General features: G+C 46.1%; 1 protein-coding gene across 1 annotated transcript in view; it reads right to left on the reverse strand.

Annotated features, from left to right (window-relative positions):
• Lamb1 (laminin subunit beta 1) overlaps positions 1-21231 on the reverse strand; it is a 69404-nt gene that overhangs the window by 6925 nt on the left and 41248 nt on the right. The window contains exons 21-28 of the mRNA XM_033756803.1: positions 20400-20624; positions 19044-19258; positions 18349-18445; positions 8033-8402; positions 4917-5101; positions 3838-4079; positions 1080-1283; positions 288-432 (exon numbers count right to left, since the gene is read on the reverse strand). Coding sequence (XP_033612694.1) covers positions 288-432; positions 1080-1283; positions 3838-4079; positions 4917-5101; positions 8033-8402; positions 18349-18445; positions 19044-19258; positions 20400-20624 — 1683 coding nt within the window. The remainder of the gene's footprint in view (positions 1-287; positions 433-1079; positions 1284-3837; positions 4080-4916; positions 5102-8032; positions 8403-18348; positions 18446-19043; positions 19259-20399; positions 20625-21231) is intronic.

A 21231-nucleotide genomic window follows, 5' to 3' on the forward strand; every position in this document is an offset into this window, starting at 1 on the left:
CATAATGTCATCAAAACCTTAGTCTTTAACATAAATTCCAAATTCTCTGTTTTCTTTTGATTTCTTAACTTGCTACTTGGCTGTCCCACGGGATGAGCTTTATATACCTGCATAAAATGGGCAGAACTTAAAGAAGCTTAAGAAGTGGAAATGTTTCTAACGTGGACATTTATCTCCCTGGGAAATGTTACTTTACGTTCTTCCAGAAACTGATTTTATCAAATAGGCAGGTTTGAATTATGGCCTGTCAGTCATGAACAAATGTCTAAAAGTGAAAATCTCCTTACGGGTCAAGAAATTTCTGATTTCCTTGATGAGATTTCTCAGCTCCTCGTTGCTCTTGTCCACTTTGTCTTTGGTAGCATTTGTTTTCAACAGCACATCCTGAGCATTCTGTTTTGCCTCATCGGCCTTCAGTTTTGCTTCAGAGACCTAAATGTCAAGGACAAATTACTCATGAGACAGTTTCACTCTCAAGCAGAACAGAGTGTTAGAAATGATCCAGAAAATGGAGTTGAAGGAACAAAGCCCCGGAATGCTGTCTCGGGGAAACAAACTGCTCCCAGCTAACAGCATTGCATTCCCGTATAGCGTGTTCAGCATACAAACTGCCACATGGTGTTCTTATATTGAGCTAGCATTTAATGTTCAAGTGGTTTTAACTTCTCCCAGAAAGTTATCCAGCCTTTCCCTCAGGTATTAACAGATGTGTCACTGAAGAATGTGTGTTACTTTACAACCAGTGCCCAAAGGCTTAGTGTAGAAGTTTTCCAGTGCAGCTGGATACCTTCGTAAAGGTACCCTGATAAAGTAGGATAGTTTTCAATGTAATGTCAGCCTGTTATGTAAGCTCGCTGCTAACACGTGTTTTTCCTGTGAAGAGAAAAATTAATTCAACTATCTATGAATTAAAACCTCCCCTCTCCTTGACCACACAAGAATGTGAACTTTCCTGCTTGACTCTGAAAAAAAATACTGTAGTCAGCATTTAGAATTCATTTCTCCCTTTCAGATCCTCCAGTCCACAGCTGGAAGCAAACAAACAAATGTAACAAAGCTGAGGCCGCCCTCGGAATCACCATCTTGGAGAGCTGTTCCACATCAGCCAGGGCACCCAGGACATCTCGGTCAAAGTCCATGGCTTTCTGCCAGGCATTGTGGGCGACAGTGACCAGACCTCCACAGCCAGGCCCCCCACACTTCTTCTGTCCGTCGTCAGTTCTGCAGTTCGGGCCGCCACACTCGGTCTCGGAACAGTCGGCTCCTGGCGGCGTGCCACAGGTCTGCAACATACGAGCAAGGGTCAGGCACAAGGGCTGGACACAGTGCTGCCGCAGAACAGCTGTGCAGGGCCTGGGTGGCCCCAAGAACCGCAGGCACCCTCAGCAAGGGTGCTGAGAAATAACAGTGTTCAGGGACCCGAGGGAAAGGAGCAGGGAGCTCAGGAGCCTATGCAGTTGCTCACTTGTAGTGAAACAAAGTTCACCCCCCCCACCTGTTCACATGCACTAGATTACCATGTGGGCGCTACCCAGGTGGACGTCTTTAACAAGTTGAGGCTGCCAAAGAATGCTTCCCTGTTTTCTGTCTACTTAGATTTTTGTTTTTTAGCCACTGTGCAACTTCTTTGAGCCCAGCACCTCATTAACTAACTGCCAGGGTGACTGTGGTGACAAAAGGCCCATTATCTATCCTCTTAGTAACACATCTAGGTAGACAGAGTCACTACATAGTAGCAAAGATTGGGTCAAGAATAGGACCATGAGTACGAGGGAAAATGGGCATGGGGAGAATGCTAAGGGTCGCAGCGGTCACAGCTGGGTAAGGGTGTGTTGGCTGGTGGGACTCTCAGCAGGGGAGAGGGAGACGTTAGATGTCAAAGGGAGCGAGAAAGCAGAATGAACAAAAGGTGGAGGGAGGGAGCTTTCCCAAGTTACCTATCACCCTACCCTCCCTGCGATGGGGATCAAACTCAGGACCTTGCACTTGCGAGGCAGGTACAGCACCACTGAACTTAAATCCCTGGCACCCTACCCTTCTTATCTATCAGAAACTTCTCAGAGATCACCCAATAATTATGGGATACAAACAAAAACTGAGAAGTTACAAATGTGTAGGCTGGGGATTTAGCTCTGTTTCTGCCACCTGCTTCACAAGCACAAGGTCCTGAGTTCCATCCCCGGTACCAAAAAAAAAAAATTACAAGTGTGCTATGTGATAGAAAAGACTGAGCAGGCAGAAGACTGTATGTAGAGCTGTCCTTTTTTGGAAAATGTTCACACTGAAAAGTAGCAAAAGATGTGCTGCAGTGAAAAGCAATACGGGAATACTTCCAAATGAAGTTTTTGTTTTTAAAAAGTAAAAGCATTTTTAGTAGATACTCTTTGGCTTAATAGTTTTAATTATAATTCTTATCTCAGATTAACTAAAATCTGGTTTATTTTGTGTGCTATAAAAGAACATGACTCCTAATCAAGAAGAGAAAGGGAAAACCTCCATGCTTTCTGTAAAAAATATGACAGTGCACTAGGCCTGTTCTGTTTCAACAAAAGCAGGCAGGAGAATAGCAGCACACTCAGAGATAAAGGACCAGAGTAACTGAAAACACAAAAAACAAAACTCTGCCGCTTGACTAGTTAGTTCTGTGTAAAACTCAGAAGAGTTCTCACAGGGTAATTAACAAAGACAAACAGTAAGGGACCTGCTGACCATGGCTGACACCTTTGGTTACAAAGCCAGCTGTCCTTCAGTCCACTCAGCTGCCTCTGACTGATTTCTTACTAGAATTTGTAAGGGGCCAGGGATTTAGCTCAGGGGTTCCGCCACCTGCCTTGCAAGTGCAAGTTCCCAAGTTCGATCCCCAGTACCAAAAAATAATAAATTTTAAGGAAGCAGTCAATCTCGAAAGATGATCAAGAGAACTGGCATTTCATGCCCGAGTATGACAACTTTTTCTACTCTTAATGTAATTTACACACTGTTCTAGCCCTTCATTTTTGTTTTTTCATGCATATTTTGACAGATCTGCACAATCCCTAGTTTCATTAGCTGCTGTAAAGCTTCCTGGGGTAATGAGTATTGGACCTTGTGGGCATCAGTAACACCAGTCACTACAGTACAGACAGAGTGTTTTCGTGAGGGAGAGGCGTGTTACAGCTGACAGTGACTGAACTTTTGAGTCTCCAATACACCTGCACTCTTAACTGTTTCTTTACATATCTAGGCTGAACGAACACGAGACTTAGTCCATAAAAGATGCTCTCCAAATTCAGGTGCCCCTCCACAAAAGGCAATGGAAACATGAGGAAGATATGGGTTTGGTTTGGCTTTCCTTTGGCCTTCTGCCTGGTTTTCATTAAACTCACTACTCAATTTCTCTTGGCTCCAGAGTTACTTTTTTAAAAGCTTCTAGGAAATTAATCTACTTTCTAGGCTGGTTTCAGGCTTAATCTTCAACAGGTAAAGGTACTGGAACAAAGGATCGTTTTAGCTACAAAAAATTCTTTAGCCGTCTGATTTTTTTTTTTTAACTATTTCCCAGAACGATTCTCAATTCCTCCACTGATATGGATGAGAAGAGAAATGTCCATATTATAAAAGGGTCATGTTTCAGCCGGAAGTCATTCAGCTGACACAACAGTGTGGGAAAGTAGTTACAACCCTGGCTGCAGCAGAGACAGCTGGAAGGCACACGCTGTGTGGCTCTAGCTGGTTACAGATCTCCACTTGGCCTGGGCCTGAGCCCCGTTCTCACTCCTGTGACTTGAAAGACAAAGCAGGGTGGGTTTTCCCCCTTCCCACAGCACGGCAGCAGTGAGGCCCAATCCCAAATGTTACCAGCTCCGCAGCAGCCGAAAGGTCCAGGCTTTGGAGTTTGCCCGCCAGTTCATCGAGAAGCCGTGCTTGGTCCTCTTGTTTCTCCCTGAACTGGGACTCCTGCTCCAACATCAGGTCTTCTACTCTTTCCCGCAGGAGAGCCGACTGCTCCACAGTACTGTTGGGATCTGTGGTTGAGGCATTCACCCTCTCTTCTGCCTCAAGAGACATCTGGAAGTACTTGGTAATACTGTCCAAGGCGCCTAGAGCAGGAAGTGAAATTGCTCCGGGTTAGTCTTGCGGTACCCTATTTTCCTCACCCGGCAATGCCCTTATTTGGTATCTTCAACGTACTGTATGGTTTTAGGGCGCCAGCAAAGAATGTATGAAGAAGTAGAGCTCTCCTCTCATGACCAGTGAATCCGTTCTGTCTCATTAGAGATGGAGTGCAAAGTGAGAAATTCATCATGTATGTTTCTACAGGCAGCCTGTATTCTTTCTGAATAGCTGATGTCGGGCAGCCTACAGATTACGTGACCAGATGATTTCCCTTCCTCAGTTATTTATTTACGTCCACTCATATACCTAGTGTTATGTGCTTAATACTATGACGTGTTTTGACTGAGTTAAAAAAATTGTGCATAAAACCGAATGGTGGCATCTTAACATTTCTACTTTGTTTTGCTTTTGGTAGGAGAGTCCCATGTAGCCCATGATATCAGTAAATAAGGATTTGGAAAAATTATTTCCTGACCAAGTAACATTCTCAAATGTGAAAGGATCTGCAGAATTTTCAACTTAACTATTCAAAACAGGCTATGCAAGAAAAGGCCAAGGAGTTGAACTACCAACTGGAAAATTAAATGGATCCCACAACTGTCACTCCTAGTCCCTGGGAACCTCTGCCATGTCCCTTAGCCTCTCTGTGCCCCTCCACGTCCGGAAGTTGTAAAACAGGGACTTTAATCCCATTTGAGCCAGAGACTCAATGAGAAAAAGTTTAAGTACTAAAAGGAAGTTCTTTTCGCTGAAAGTATTAAGTTTAGGAAGGTGGAGAAATCTGTTGTCTAGAATTGACCTCTTGCACAAAAGATGCTCACCTCGAATATCTGAGTTTTTTATGAATTCCAGCTGTTCAGCAAGTTCTTTCACAGTGTTGTCCAGGCTCTCTGCTTCTGCCTGTAGCGAGTTCAGTTCTCTGGCTGTGCTGTTGCTTTGTGAAACTGTGTCAGATAATTTCACTTCTACTTGAGCCATCTTTTCTGTAACATCTTTGGTTAGTTTCCTGGGTTTAAAAAAAAAAATTGCTTATAAAAGAGACCAAAGGAAAATTGTAAAATCTCATTTTTACATCTACTCATTCTGTCCATGAATCTGTACTCCTTCAGTCTGGTAATTTGTAATCCCATGTCTAGGTGAGGATCTTGTAAGAGATCCTTTTCTTTCTTCAAAGACTGAAAGCAAACACAAGCACTCAGCTGTGCCATGGTGGGCTGCTGTGGAGGCCTCCAAGTCTCTGCTATAACATGAACACAGGTCAGTGCGGGCTTCCAGCTCCATGCATGACAGCTTCAAGCCCATAGGGCTGCAGCAGACACAAATGACCGCGGTGTGAAATTGCGCCTCCCAGCCACCTGCCAAAACTGTTCCCCGAACTGCAGGATCTCCTTCCAGATGGAACATGAAGAGAAGCCCACAGCCCACCCACCACAGAGACAACAGCACCCTCCCGAGCCAGCTTTTCACACGCTCTTTACTTCCACCAAGGAGCCTCCTCCCACCAGACCACCACCCTTTGGCTTTTCGTAAGAAGGATGATCCACAGAGGACAAACATGAAGCTTTCACAATAATCCAAACCCAACTGCATTTTGTTCTATATCTTCTACCTCAAAAGCTGCCCTTGAGGAATCTGTTTGTAAATGCATGGTGTGGCCCATGTGTCTACCACAAAGCAAGCAGGATTTGAGAAGACCTCAAGGGTATAAAAATTATAAAAACCTGTGCTGTGCATGGCAGTGTGCCTCTCGTCCCAGCTACTAGGAAGGATTGCTGATAGGAATCACTCACGTCCAGACATTTAGGGACAGCTTGGGCATCCTAGTGAGACCCTGGCTGTTAAAAAGAAAAAAAAAAAAAAAAAAAAAAAAAAGGGTTTAAAAAAAAAAAAAAAAAAAAAAAAAAAAAAAACCGGGAAAATGTAAAGATGCTAAAAACTTGAGTGCTATTAGGAAAATGATATATAAGCTGGAGATAATACCATGAATGATCCAATTGAAAGAACAAGAACTTAATGGGATCATGTGATTTGGTATTATGAACCTGATGGTTTTTTCCCTGAAGATAGCAGTTTCTTTTTTCAGTATTCTGCTTTTATTGTCCCACAAAAGGCTTTCATTTCTCCTTACACCTCAAAAACTATTACAATTTTTTTTTTTAAGCCAAGCCTAATATTGGTTTTTGTTTTGTTTTTATCATTCTGGGGATTAAACCCAGGGTCTCACATGCTAGGCAAGTGTTCTACCCTTGAGCTATATCCTAGCCCCATAACACTGTATATTTTTAAGATGATTTGCAGCCCTAAAACATACATTCTTGGACACTCACATTAAAAAACAATGAAGCTGCTTTTCCTGAAATGGCAGTCTGCCTCACGGATACTAAGGGTAGAAACAGCTGCTTCTGGATTGGACTCTCCTGGCAGGCTCTCCCAGGACATTGGGCATTTTAGTTCTGCAGACACAGGAGACCCAGGCCAAGAATAATTTCCTAAATGGGCTTGCATTCATAAAATGGCCTAAAACTTATGACTGCCGTAGAGGAGGAAGCCAAGTCTCTTTATAAGGTCAAATGCCTTGTTAAATACATTATCACTCTGTGGCAGACAGTTCCTAACAGCCTGGCCAGCTACGTAGTCTTGGGCACAAACCTTGAGACTTTAAGTGATCAGTTGCATTCAACTGTAAAGACAAGGAACTTGAGCCATGGATGTCAGCTGTCCTCTGGCTTTCCCCACATCAGTAAGATGATGAGTCCAGCAAGCTTTTTAGAGATGCTGACTACAGTCCCATCCCATACACAAAAAAGTGTTCCTGCACTTATGTCAGAACCTAAAGTCATCTCCTAGGTGGGAACAAGGACTGTTCCTGTTTTGTCCGTTGGCTCATAGGTCTTAATCCCTGCCCCTCTTTTTTTCTTTGTTTGGTCCCGGGAATTGAACTCAGGACCTTGTGCATGCAAGGCAGGCAGTGGCACCACTGAGCTAAATCCCTTTCTCTTAGGTCTTAATTATGCTGTTTCTGGGGTCCTTTTTGGCAAAAGGAATGTTTGAGGGCAGGGAAAATGAGGCTAGAAGAAAAGGCAGAAAAATGACCCCTGAGAAGTTAAGCAGCTCATCTCAGCTTTCTCTTAACTGTTAAAAGACACTTACTGAGCCATACGCATACCTGTAATCCTAACACCTGGGAGGCTGAGGCAAGAGGATGGCAAGTTTGAGTCCAGCCTGTGAATTCCTGGCCAGTATGGACTGTATAAGGAGACCCAGTCTCAGAAACGAAACAAAACAAACTCCAATTATCCAATCTGAGATGAACATCCAGAGAAGGGATAGAAGGAGTATTTTTTTGTTGTAAAGAAGTTTTTAATAATTAGATGAAGCACTGGTCTAGTGAACCAATGGCTAAGCAGCAAAATAATTTGGGGGAAAAAAAGTCTTATTGGGTGATGGAATTTCCCTCATCATAGAAGTTACAGTAACAATAGTTTAGATTTACAGTGTCTTTCTTGCAATTACATTTCATTTCATAAATCAATCCTTGTGTTACTTGGTAGGGTAAAGCAAATACTATTTTCCCCATCTCCACATGAAAGAAAATAGAGGCCCATGAAGTGAGCACCTGACCCACGTTCAGAAGCCGGCGCACGGCAGAGCTGAGACCCGGTGATGGAGCCCCTGTCTCAAAGCAGTGCTTCCTTCCCTGACAGCAGTACCGAGGAGGGGCAGTGAATAAATACACCCACTTCCGGTACTGCAGCATCTGGGCCCCCAGTGTACACCCACGTCCACTCACCCAAGGCTGTTGGAAACAAGTGGCCCAGAGTCCATTTTCACTTTCAGGACTACAGACATCTAATAGAAACACCGTATCAGGAAAGCTTTGCTGTTTCAAAGTTGAAAAAAACATTGTCTATCGTTACTCCAACCACTAACTACTTACTCTGCTTCCTCAAAGAGATTCCCAATGTTTTTTAGGGGCTCGGCTGCCGGGCTGTGGGCCAGGATCTCTTTTATGTCATTGATTTTCTTCTCCACCGAGTCCACGGTCTCCTGGTAAGGCCCAAGCACACCGCTGATCTTCAGGGCCTTGGCTTTCTCCAGGAACTTGTGGGTCCTGTTGGTCAGCTCGGCAATGATCACATCCCAGAGGGCAAAGCACTGGTGGCAGGGCGTGCAGTCGGGGAAGACCCCCGAGTACCCCCGTGTGCACTTGTCGCAGCGCGGCCCCTCGACACCCTCCACGCAGACACACTGGCCGGTGGACTGGTGACACTGTGGCGTCTCAATGCCCCTGGGGTCACAGTCACAGGCTGGAAGGGAAACAGCAATGTCAGCCGATCACCAAGAGCTCAGTGACTGGGTCTGCTTCCCCGAGCCACTGTGCCATGGGAAGGTGTCAATCGTCAATGTACCGCTCCCACCGGCACAGGCTTCAATCACTGTTGACCCCTTAACAGTAACAGTAGTAATTAAAACCTAACAGCTAAAATTTACTGAGCACCCACCATGCACCAGGCATTACAGACATTTTACGGGCATTTCACTTAACCCTCACCACAAACAGCCCTGTATAAGGGCAATGATCACCACTGTTTTACAGATGTGGAAATTGAAATGCAGAGATCACATGACTGCTCCCAGCCACACAGCAGGAAAAAGGCCATGTTGGGACGTGTCTGGGTGCTCACACCTTCAGTCTGTGCCCCTGACCACTGAGCCATCCTGTAACCCTGCCGCCTCCCCTCTGACCATCTCAGTAAGGAAAATGCAGGCTGCATCCCGATTTCGAGAACCAGCTGAGGAGGTAACAGCACTCGAGAGCTGCGCTTAGCACAGCTGACCCTATCTGGGCAGGAATAGGATGGTGAATCGTTAGGAGGCCAATGCAATGAACTTGACCAAAAGAAAATTAAATCTGAAAGAAGTTTCAGGAGTTGTTTAAATGCTTTGAGCCGCTGGATAATCACCGACACAATAAGCACACATTCAGAAAACATCATGGGTCTAGAGAGCCCCTAAGTCCCAATCTATCACTGGTTCAATATATAGCAGCTGGCACCTGATGCAGAGCCAAATGCCACAGAGTAAATCATGTCTGGTACAGGATAAAAAAATATGAGCATTTCTGGCCGGCAGCTGTAGCCAATACTGCTTAAGAAAATGCCATTCCAGTCCCAAATCTCAGGTGACCAAATTAGATAGCAGCACTTCATCAACCGCTGTATTTATACAGGCTCTGAATAACAAAAGGCTTGCGCACACAGGTCTGGCCAACAATCCATTCTGAGGAAAAGGTGCACGTAAAATGAATTTTCTCCAATTTCCCTAACTTGACTATGGACACATTTCAAAGACAAGGGCCAGTCAGAGAATCTGTGTACTTAGAGTTAAACTGTCTTTGCCTAACAAGGCACCAACCTCATTTACAGGCACACAAGGAACATTTCTGCACTGCTACAAAGGAAAATAACCCTCCTAGGAATGCAATGTCAGCTGCAGTGAGGCATGGCAGGTACATACTCTTTTCCACTGTGTTTATAAAATATTTGGGGATAAATAGCTGTAATTCGCCTCTGCGAGACTTCCTGAAGGAACATCTAGAGCCAGGCAAACGACAGTCCCGAGAGCTGCTCACAGCACCTGGGCCCTGTCTGCCCAGAAGTGTGCTAGGGGCCTGCGTCCCTCATGGACCCGCACCTCATCCTGCCTTGTCACATGCGTCTCCCTTTCCCTCCATGAGCCAGTGACGCTCCAGATTCTTAGCAGCAAGGCTGAGGAGTGCAGCATGGGTTAGGAACGTGAGATGTGGACTAAGCCTGCAAATCCTGCCTTCCTGAGCCCCAGCTACATGACTCTGGGAAACGAGCCACGGCTTCCACATCTGGAAAAGGGGTAACAGTTTCACTGACTTTATAGCCTTGCTTCTAGGATAAAATCATTTTAAAGTGCTGTAAAGTGCATCCAGTCTACAGCAAACTTCCTAAGGGTGTTTTAGTATTCTTATAAGCACATGGGGGTGCCCTGCCTAGAGTGGTTTTTGATCCAATTTCTACTGGAAAATCAAAACAAAACAAAACACAACTGTTCATGGTCTAAGGTTTCTTTGTATTGGCCAGTATACATTATTATGATTATTTAGAGATTCTGATTTAGAATATTCCAGTCTTAACTTTTGTGGCTGTAAGCTGTATTTTCCTTGGTATCTTGGGTTCCCAAAACTGGACTTAGGATTTTAAAGCTAAAACTTGAGTTTTTAAAACAATTTCCTTCTCAGCACTTTATATATGTTTTGTTTTTCCTGTCATTTGAAGCCATACACATGCTGAAGCAGAAGGTGGTCCAGCAGCCTGTGGATGACTTGGTCATCCCTATACATTTGCTCAATGTGTTCACTGAAAAAAATATTCCTACGACCCAGGTAAATCTGGGAGATTCTGTATCCTCCTCGTGAACAAATTTCAGCATATTAAAGACCCAGAGTAGTTCTTCAGGAAAAACGTCTTTCACTCTGCTTCTACCTAGTCGTACCCCTATGGGATCTTGTCTTAGGGGAATACCTGGTGACACAGCCCAGGGCAACAGCCTGGGAATGGCAGTGTTGGATCACTTCTCAGAGGAAATTAAGAACTCAGGTCAGTCTCAACTACATAGTGAGACTCTGTCTCAACCCCCCCCCACAAAAAAGTAAAAAAAGTTAAAAAAAAAAAAGGCCAGGTGTGGTGGCGCACGCCTGCAATCCCAGCACTCAGGAGGCTGAGGCAGGAGGATCACTGTGAGTTCGAAACCCGCCTCGCCTACATAGTTCCAGGTCAGTCTCAACTACATAGTGAGACCCTCTCTCAAAAAACAAAACAACAACAAAAAGTAAAGAAGAACTTAGACAATGCTATACCTGAGGGTTTATGTTGTCTACGAAGAGATCTGCTATCACTTGGCAAAATTCAGCTGCCTTCAGGAAAGCGCACTTATCTGGGTCACCTCTGCCAGAATCACCTGGAGGGACTGTGAAACACAGATGGCTTCCCTGCACCCCACCACCCCAATCTTCTGATTCAGCAGGTCTGGGTAGGGTCCAAGAACTTGCTTTTGTTCTATTTACACAATACTGGGGATTGAACCCAGGATTCTAGGCTGCCCTTGAACTGGCAATCCTCCTGACACAGCCTCCTGAGTAGCTGGGATTACAGGTGTGCACCATTACATCCAGCTAAGAACTTGCATGTGTAACAAGTTCCCAGGAGACACTGAGGTTGAGGGTCAGTAGATCTGATTTTTAGGCGTATTAACCATGATATTTTCCCAGCTGTTTCTACCTTCTATGTACACGAGTTTGTGTTGTGTGTGTTTCTCACCCTTTGAAGGGTAGAGGTGGAGCAGAATCTTGGTTTTTGGAAATTCACAAATGTGGGTTATAGACCTATGTAAGTGGGGGGATGGAAACACCCATAACAAAGGTGGCCACTTGAGGGTTCCTGCCCTGCAGGAAATGGCCCCTGGAACCGCCTTGTGGGGGCTCACTTACTGAGGCAGGTGCCATAAGGCTGTAAGTTTATTTCCCGTAGATCACTCAGAGGTATGACTTAGTTCAGTCCTATATAGGACTTTTCTTCACTGGGTTCATTACTAGGTAATGGATGCATGCATACATTGCAATATTTTTCATTTCCTCGATAATTTTTCATGTAATTCATTGGTAAAGGCACATATTGCTCTCGTCACAAGCATCTTTGAGAAGAAAACACCCGTCCACCTATGGAGTCAAGAGCCCGAGGAGCCCACTCTCCTTACGGGGGTTTAGTCTGGGCCCCCCAAGCTCCAGCGCTCCCAGAAGACAGCCACCACCAGTTCAGAGAGCTAACCCGCATTCTCTTCCCCAGCTGAGAAGTGCATCAGCATGCAAAAGCCAGTCCTGAACCCTCTCAGGAAGGGCACAAAACAACCGAAACTGCCAACACCTCTCAGACAGGCATGTCCTCCCCTGCCTACGGAGCTTCCCCAGTGGCTTCTCTGGGGTCCCCGGCAGATGAAAACCAGAAGGCCATTCCTGAGCTTGTAAACAGAGCTTTGCCCCAGGATGTTCTCGTGAAACTCCACACTCACAGGGCCGCACTCCTGACCATTTAAAGCCTCGTGGACACTATAAGTCCATTCTGCAGCTGCCTTACACCCACCAGGGTCTAGCAACTGTAAGCCAGCGGTGGTGGCTGCAGCTCACAAATCTACTGGGCTTTCCCCTCTCTTCTCCAAGTGGGACAACTTGGCAGAGAATCAAAAATTTTCTTCGGGGAAAAAAAAAGTGTATACAGCTAAAGTTGTCCCTTGATACTTCAAAGGAACAAATTGTGAGGATAATCGTTTCAATGGACCATAAGGCTTCATTTTCACGTGTAATGCATTGCTCTGTAGTCATGATTCCCTTACGTTTGGCAAGTTCTCTTGTCTCAAACATGATCCTAACAGGTAAGTACATGAAGAATACTGCCCTAATTTAAATGACACTGGTGGCCAGAGGAAAACATTATCAAATCAGTGTCACAATGGGGTAGATTCTATGTCCCCTTATTTCAGCAGAACTAACTTCCCCGCTTGTCTTAGCTGCTTCCCTCTCCTCTCAATTTCCTGTGCCCACTGGACAAAGCACCCTCGGTGGCCTGGCAATCTGATGAGACCAAGGCTCCCTCTGACTCTAAGGCTGTTTGCTGGGAGTATTTTCCATGGCCTTCCGCTGTGTGTCCTCTGGCTGGGAGAGTAATTTGCACTCAGTACCAGCTGTCAACAGAAGCCAGCAGGCCTATGTCACAGCAGGGACCCTGGGCCACACAGGCTTGGCCTCAGATCCCAGCTCTCCTCTTATGTGATGTATTAACCTGGGTGTGAGGGCGGTCAGCTGAGAGAGGGATCAGGCAAATCCCCATAGGCTGCTGCAAGGACAAAACTTCGTGTGTATAGAATATGCCTAAAAGTGCTGCACAGAGCAGATCCACTATAAATCGCCACCAGGGGTAAGTTTCTGTGAAACCTTCCCCGATGATTCCAGTTATCACTGATCTTGCCCTCGTCTGAAACCTGAAAAGACTGTCCCAGGCCATCTGCTACTCCTCTTCGCCTGTTACCTCAATTTCTGTGCTGCATTTCCCCAGAGCTTGTCAGACTTCCAGCTCAGACATGAGCCATCCCCACTCCTGCTGTGTGCCGATCACCAGCCAGTGTTGGGCTGACGACCTGTCTTCCTGCAGGAACTTCAGCCTGCATTGGCGCAGGGAAAGTCCTGCATCCTAAGAGCCAGTACTGGGGAATCTAATGCCGTGGCCCCGAATTCAAGTCACACGGGTCCCCCAGTCTGCCTCAGGCTAGCAGGTCAGTGGATGGCAACCTGGACATTTCTATTTCCCTAAGCGCAAGGAAAACTTAAATCCTCAGTATCTTTTACATGTGGTTTTCTTTGTTCTGACATTTCCTCCTACCCTTTCTCCTTTTGGCCTCTATAATTTTAAATTTGTAATGAAAGGTGGAGAAAATGACTGTGATTTCATCTGCAGAAATGGGCTGCTGTAGAGCCCAGGGGTTCCAAACTTTTCAGAGAAGACCCGAAGAGGAAGGATTTCAGGCTTTGCTGACTACTCTGTCCCTGCTGTGACTACTCAGCCCTGGCTCTGCAGCACTAAAGCAGCTCCAGGTGACCTGGGAACAAATGGGTGCAAAACTTTTTTCCCAGCACTGGCGGTGGGCAGGATGAGGCCCGTGTGTAGCGCATCCACCTCTGGGCTCTCCACTTATGGGGACACAGGCTCTGCTTCCAGGCCTACACAAAATAAGACTTCACCCTCCTGCCAACACAGTCCATGGTTCTCGAAAGACTCAGATCAAGGCTGGTTTCCTGAACCACAAAGGAAACAGAGAAAACTGTAGGTGATGGTGGAAGAAATCCCAACCTGAAGAAACAATACAGGCATTCTAAAGATGAATGCGTGGGCCAGGAACAAACCATGTTCTTCTACAAGAGAAATAATGAGGAACAAGCAGAGTTTGGAAACATCCACTACAAAGAGCCTCTCACCTTTGCCCCACAGCTCTGGCCACCCCTGGGTTTAGAGACGCTGGTCTTTGCTGAGAGCCAGGGGCCTGCGATGGAAACTGTACCCTCCCTTCTGCTATCTATGAATCAACAGAAAGATTCCTCGTGTGACCCTTTGACTTCTGAGGGACACAGTGCGACCCTTTGACTTCTGAAGGACACAATGCAGAGCCCCAGGCCCTCCGTGTCACAGCACAGTGGAGGGCTTGTTCGGACTTGGCGTGATCAGCCAAGAGCCCCAACCCGCGTGGACAATAGGAACATTCAAGGAATCGCAAGTTGGAGGCTCTACTCATTTGTCTTTTGAAGAACTACATATTTTTTCCATAAGAAGAATACTTAGCCATGACCTAAGTCTTTCTATAAGCATACTGTCTGTTACATGGCACCAGCAAGTCTAAATTTGTGTTCTCCAACAAACCATTTCAACTGAAAATATACTTGGCAATTAATTACATAATTCAAGAAAGGAGTGTATGTTCTTTTCCCGTAGTCACATCTAATTTGGGAAGTCACTTCTTGTCCTTGCTGATCTTTGGAATCAGCCCTTCAAGTCCTGGTCTCTAATTTCGAGGGTGCTGCTGGGCACACAGAACCCCGCCATGGTTAAGTTGATTTTCAGTCTCCCCCCCACCCATGCCTTGTAGGTGACCAGCTTTCTCTGCAGGGTATCGAAGATATTGGGGTCCAATACTTTCTTGTCTGAGAGTCTGCTTTAAGCTCTTGCCACTTAATGGACTTTTATCATCCTTGGCTCCTGCACCAGAGAGATGGCGGACCTTTGAGAAAAGACAGCCCAAACCCACTTATTTATTGCAAAGTGCCAACACTGCAGTTAAACATGAAAACTGAGACTTTGATTTAGAAAAAACAACTCATACATTAACATCTTTTGTCTTCAAAGAAAAATAACATGTGTGCCATAGATTCACCAGCCCTGGCCTATATCAACTGACCCATCATAGCATAAACTCAAATGTTTTCTTCTCCCAAATAAGAAATGCCCTAAATCAGCTCAGCTCCTGTGAACACAAAGGAGACACTGTAGACTGTAGCATTCAAATAGATGCCACACTGTATAACTTCGAATTGCTAAAGTTAGCAACTCAGTCAGGTACCTTAGCTCTACATTTTAACACTTTGGGGAAAAGGGGTTTCTGGTTGGCATTTTAAAAGAGACCAAAGGTAAGTTTGGAAAAATGACATAATTTAGTAGGAAGGCAAGACTGACACCCTTAGATCTAGAGCCAGAAAATACTGGTTGGAGTGTTTTCCCACGAGCAAACATTCTTAGATAAGCTTATATTGCCAAAGGGCTGGTAACCAACCTTTTACTGCCTGGGGGTGGGCTGAATGGATGTGAAGTCTGACTGTAACGCGACGGGCAGGAACATGAAAGATCTTCCCTTCTTAGTTGGCAGCACTGGGGACACAACATGGGGCGTTTGCACTGAGCAACATGCCCAGCTCTTTTCTGTCTTTCTTCCTAACTAGATATCTACTGAGAGACAAGGTCTTGATAAGTAGTTCAGGCTGTTCTTTAACTCACAATATAGCTGAAGCTAGCCTCAAACTTGAAGAGATCCTTCTGCCTCAGCTTCCAGAGTGCTAGGATTACTTACAGGAGTTCACCACCAAGCCTGGCTTCTTTCTTTCTTTCTATCTATCTATCTATCTATCTATCTATCTATCTATCTATCTATCTATCTATCTTTCTGTCTCTCTATCTAGGAGGCAGTGACTACATTGCCCCGGCTGGTTTTCAACTTGCAGCCTTCTAACCTCAGCTTTCAGAGTAACTGGTATTGCAGGCAGGTACACCATGCCTGGCTCTGGGATTAAGTGTAGAAAACAAATTCTGCATACATTTAGTTTCAAAATTATGTGTGTATGATATTTACATAAAAACACAGAGGACTGGGAAGCTTCATACCGAGGAAGCGCGTGCTGGGGTGGGAGTGGGTGTGAGCTCCGCACTGCGAGTGCAGGCGCCCTGAGGAAACATCTAACTCCGGTTGGCTGTGCCCTGCCTGGCCCCTAGCACCCTCCAGCCATTGCCTCAGGCAGGGAGGTAAAGGCTACAGGGAGGAATGGACGGAGTGTACATGTCCAGTTTCAATACATCTTCCTTATACAAACCGCGTTTCCTTGAGAATACTTAAGCTTTTGTTTTGTATGTGTCTGTTCTTCACGATTACTGCTTTTGTACATAATGGGCTGACTTTTACATAAAACGAATAAAGAAATCGGTGGACATCAATGCTATAAATCTCACCCTTCACGATTTCTTAAACAAGATCCAACTCCTGACCCAAACAAGTCTGGGGGCAGAGGGGTGGTTAAACCACAATTTCTCTGGCAAAATTAGAGGGAAAAGTTTAAAGAAAAGACAAGAGGGTAAGGGGTGATAGGCACTGCGCAGACAATTCTCGGATTGACTCTGCTCCCTGTGGGAGGCTTTTCAAGCTAAGGAAGCTGACTGGAGCGAAGGGTCACAGAACTCTGGCAGCCAAGGCTATTTTGCCAATGACACGTGCAGATAGAATCAGCAGCCAGAGACAAAGTCTTTATCTAGAGAAAAATCCAGCCCAAGGCCATTAGAAAACTGAGGAGTTAAAGCAATAGTGATCAGGGCCCAGGAAGACAGTGAAGGTTTTAGGAAGACTCTTAGGGCCAGGGGTCTTCTGACAGATGTGAGTCAGACCTCAGTGACCACCAACATCTGAACGAAACGCTGTTCGTTCCTGACCCAGCAAATAGCCCCATGGGAAACAGACCTGTACCTACGGCTCAGCCTCCACCAAAATCCTGTGCAGTCCTGGTCTGGCCCTGCAGGATGGTTTCCTGCTGTTAAAGAAAATAGTTTCTGGTTTCTGACCTTTTATAGGAGATACCAAATGAGTTGCTCACTTGAAGATCTGTTATTTTTTCCTGCTGTCTCCAAGAGAAGAAAAGGTCATTTTTAAAATTTAAAGTCCAACAGGGAACATATGAAGAAAAAAACCTAAGAGTATCAAAAATATTCACTTATAAACAAAAAACAGAGAAAACAGAGCAGGAGCAGGAACAGTAGAACAAGACAACACGGTTAAAAGAGCTTATTAAATCTTTGTCATGTATGATTTTACTTGAAGATCTGAAAAAAATATTTGTCGGTTTCAAAAAACTTGCAACAGCATAAAAATTATGAATCACATATTTTAATAATTTTTTTTGTTCTTAAGAAAATGTCAACTGGGTGCGTTGGCACATGCCTGCAATTCCAGCAGTATGGGAGGCTGAGGCAAGGGGACCTCGAGTTAGAGCCCAGCCTGGGCAATTTAACACCTTAGTAAGACCCTGTCTCAAATGAAAAACGAGAAGGGCTGAGAATGTAGCTTAATACAGAAGCCTTGGGCTCAATCTCTAGTACTGCAAAAAAGGAGAGAGAAAGAAGGAAAAGAAAAGAGAAACTGTCAAGTTTCTCCCAGCCTACATGAAAATCTGGCTTTAATTCACATTGAACTCACTTGGAATGCCAACCTCATTTTCCATTTTCTACCGAGACTCTGGTGCCCCCAGTCCTTGCTGGTGCAGACACTGAATCCATGCAACTGTTGGCAGGGTCTGTGGTAATGGTGGTGAACCTACAGCACGCGTGTTATTTTTCTTTTCAGATAAGAGATGTTAATGTGTGAGTGTTTTTTTCTAAACCAAAACCTCAGTATTCAGGTTTAACTGCAGTGTTGGCCCTCTGAGATTGATAAGTGGGTTTGGCCTCTCTTCTCTAAAAGGTTCGCCCTCCCTGCTCTTCTAGCTCCACCGGCATCAAAGGATCTCTCTGGAAAACTAGGAGTCTCTTGCACAAGCTATCGGGAAGCTGATCACAAAATACAGAATCACCTTGAAGGAATGTACGGTCCATATGTTCCCATTTTGCTTATACTCATTTTCAGAAGCACTCTGCGTGCATTTGCAGCGCGGATGTGTGTGGGTGTGCAGAGCCAAACGCGCCCTGGTGTGGGCCGGAGGAGCAGCCTGCTTTTCACTCCTCACACCCAAGGCTGGATTAGACCTTTCAGCAAACACTGAGCACACATCACTGTATCATTCACGAAATTAATATTTTCCTCAGAACTGCACTTCTGAGTTACAAAAGGCCCTCGAAGCCCCGCGCCGTGCCACCCACCGTCAAGCCTCACCTCTGCACTCCACGTTGGGGTCTCCCCAGAAGAGCTCCTGGCACTCGCTGCAGGTGCGGCCTCCAAACCCCGGCATGCACTGGCACTGCCCTGTGAACTGCGGCCAAAACACACGGGCTCAGGTGGCTTTCCTCTTTCCCCCAGATGCTGGGTCTGGGGACAGGGACCCTCCTTCCCTCCTCCATCTCGGACACTGAGGTCCTGGCCAGCACCTCCTCACTGCTGCCCCGGGACAGGGTTGGAAAGGTCCACAGCATGGACTTATTTATGTCCACCTTTCTTCACTGTCGGCCTCCTACAGCCACGCCAACCCTAGGCCACCTCGGTATCCCCCTACTGGCGTAGGGAGCAAGTCACCTTGGAAAGTGTCAGCTGTCTACGTGCTGGGGACTACTATGGGGTAACCTCCATGCCAAGTAGCTAAGAAGGAAGTTGGAATCCAGGGCCAAGTAAGGAAGAGAAACTTCCACTGTTGTCACCGCCTTGTCCACTCTGTGGCTGCTCCCACTTGCGCTGGGCACTACCCTGAGGCAGAGGGGACTCTGGGCACGATGTCATCACCCCGGCCGAGTGGGGCTTGGAGAGGGCTGAGAGCCAGGCCGTACTGCGTTTGCCAAGCTTTGTGCCATGTTGGGCTTTTCTCCAACTGGAGTGAGGCTACCACGGGGCTGTCCCTGGGGCTCGGCTCCCCTCACCTCATTGCAAGACGGCCCGAAGGCTCGCTCAGCGTTGCAGTTGCACGGTTCGCACCCGGTCCCGCTGGCCAGCTGCCAGGTGTTGGGTGCACAGCGGTCACAGTTCTTCCCGATCACGTTGGGAAGACACACGCACTGGCCAGCAGCCGGGTCGCACTGGCAGTCAGAGCTGTTACAGCGCCCCTGCACGGTGCCCAGGACGTTGCAGACACACTCTGAAAGAGAAGGTGAGGTCAGGGGTACAGAGGTGAGCTCCGCCTGGACGGCCAGGCTCCCTCTCCCAGTCTCCATCTGGACGTACAAGTAGGGAAGGAAATAACATTTAAACAAATCTCAAATTACTGTTCTCCAGAAGCTTCTGTAAAATACTCTTGGGCAGATGATATATTCACACAGTGTACATGACAATTTTGCCACATGTATTTTCTAGAGGTACAGATTCGATGCGCTAAATATGAATCATGTTCAAAGTGAAGATTTAACTGGAAATTTAAAATATGCCACTAGGAACTTCAATACTCAGTGGTTTCAAACTCCTGGTGGGAACCAGAGGCAGTGGGGGTATCAGAAGCAGCCAGGAGAAGCCCTGTAAGACAGCAAGGCTTTAAGGAATCTGGTCCCACTGGTCCCCAACAAAAACGGGGGCCTGGTAGCAGCAGCAAAAAAAAAAAAAAAAAAAAAAAATGCAGCTGATCACTTGATAAGAGAGAAATACTAAGGTCTGGGGAACCACTCAGAGGTTTTACTTCTTTCTCTTCCTTAGGCTAGGAGGACCAGCTCTCAGTGAAGTCAGAAAGCCCAGCCTGCGAGGGTCCTCCAAGTCCCGTTGAATCAGCAGGTTCTGGGCAGAGCACTTGGGTCCACTACTGCATGGAATTTATCACAGTGACAATCAGTTTTTCCTGGGAAAACTGAACCATACCACGAGACTTCAGTCTTGCCAGAAAGTGAGAATAGAAGGGCGAAAGACAATTCAGTCTCATCTGTCATTGAACGTGCAATTTTACTGTGCCCCCCAGCTGAACATGTGTGTTCCCATGTGAAATAATAGATGAAGAATAAAATCCTGTCTTGATGAAGAGGAAGTTGGAAGCTGGGCCTGGTGCTTCATGTTCTGTGATTCCCAGCACTCTGAGAGGCTGAGGAAGGAAACTTTTAAGTTCAAGCACAGCCTGACCAACTTAGTAATTTAGCAAGACCCTGTCTAAAAAAAAAAAAAAAAATTTTTTTAAATTTAAGAGTCACCGTTGGGGATGTAGCTCAGCATGAAGACCCTGGGTTCAAACCCCAGTATGGGGGGAAAAAAGAGGTAGACAGAAATCATTCTTTGGAGCTGGCAAAGTGAATGCATCTTACTTCTGCAGTCCTGCTGGAGGGCGTCACCGTAGTACCCAGACCGGCAAAGCTGGCACCGGCCCCCCTCCGTGTGGTGCAGGCACTTCAGGCACCTTCCGGTCTTCTTGTCGCAGGCCTCTGGGTCGCTCATGTCAATGTTGTGGTGGCACTGGCAGGGCTGACATGACCCCCCGACATCGGAGGGGTTGCCGAAGAACCCTGGGGCACACTCATCACATCTGGAGCCTGTGGAGTAGGAAAACCAAGCACAAGACACTCAGCTTGACTAACTGGCTAATGCCCGGCTGTCCGTGGTGAAGGGGACAAGTATTTCGCCACCACAGAAGGTCAAAGACAGTGAGAGTCTTAGGCCTCTGAAGTACGGGGGCTATAGAACAATGGAACATATCAAAGGCAGCCTGAGGTTAAGATTCCTAGCCCCAGGGTTATAAGAACTGAAAAGAGCAACTGGAAAATGGGATCCTTCAGTTCCCCTAAGAAACCCTGAGCGCACAGGCAAAAAGTCCTTGCTGACTATGTTTATGTATAGTTGGTATTTGAACCAGCAGCTTCAGGGATGAAACACAAGGGCGCCTATCTAGCTGAATTCACCTAGTGCTGCAAGATAACGTGACTCTAATGAACTGTGGAGAACACATTCAGCTTTGGCAACTCCCTGAATTTTCTTCTTTCTACCCACTTCACTGCATTAAGATACTTTTGCTAGAAGTTAGATAAAAGAAGGGAGAAATAACGATTAATCTTCCTACTGTTTAAGAAAAGAAAAATGTCCCACAGGGTTCTGCATGGTTTTGTTTTGTTTTGTTTTTTTTCTGGTACCGGGGATCAAACT

The sequence above is a fragment of the Fukomys damarensis genome, unplaced genomic scaffold, assembly GCF_012274545.1.
Source record: "Fukomys damarensis isolate Sample0158 unplaced genomic scaffold, DMR_v1.0_HiC HiC_scaffold_4, whole genome shotgun sequence".
Taxonomy (NCBI): domain Eukaryota; kingdom Metazoa; phylum Chordata; class Mammalia; order Rodentia; family Bathyergidae; genus Fukomys; species Fukomys damarensis.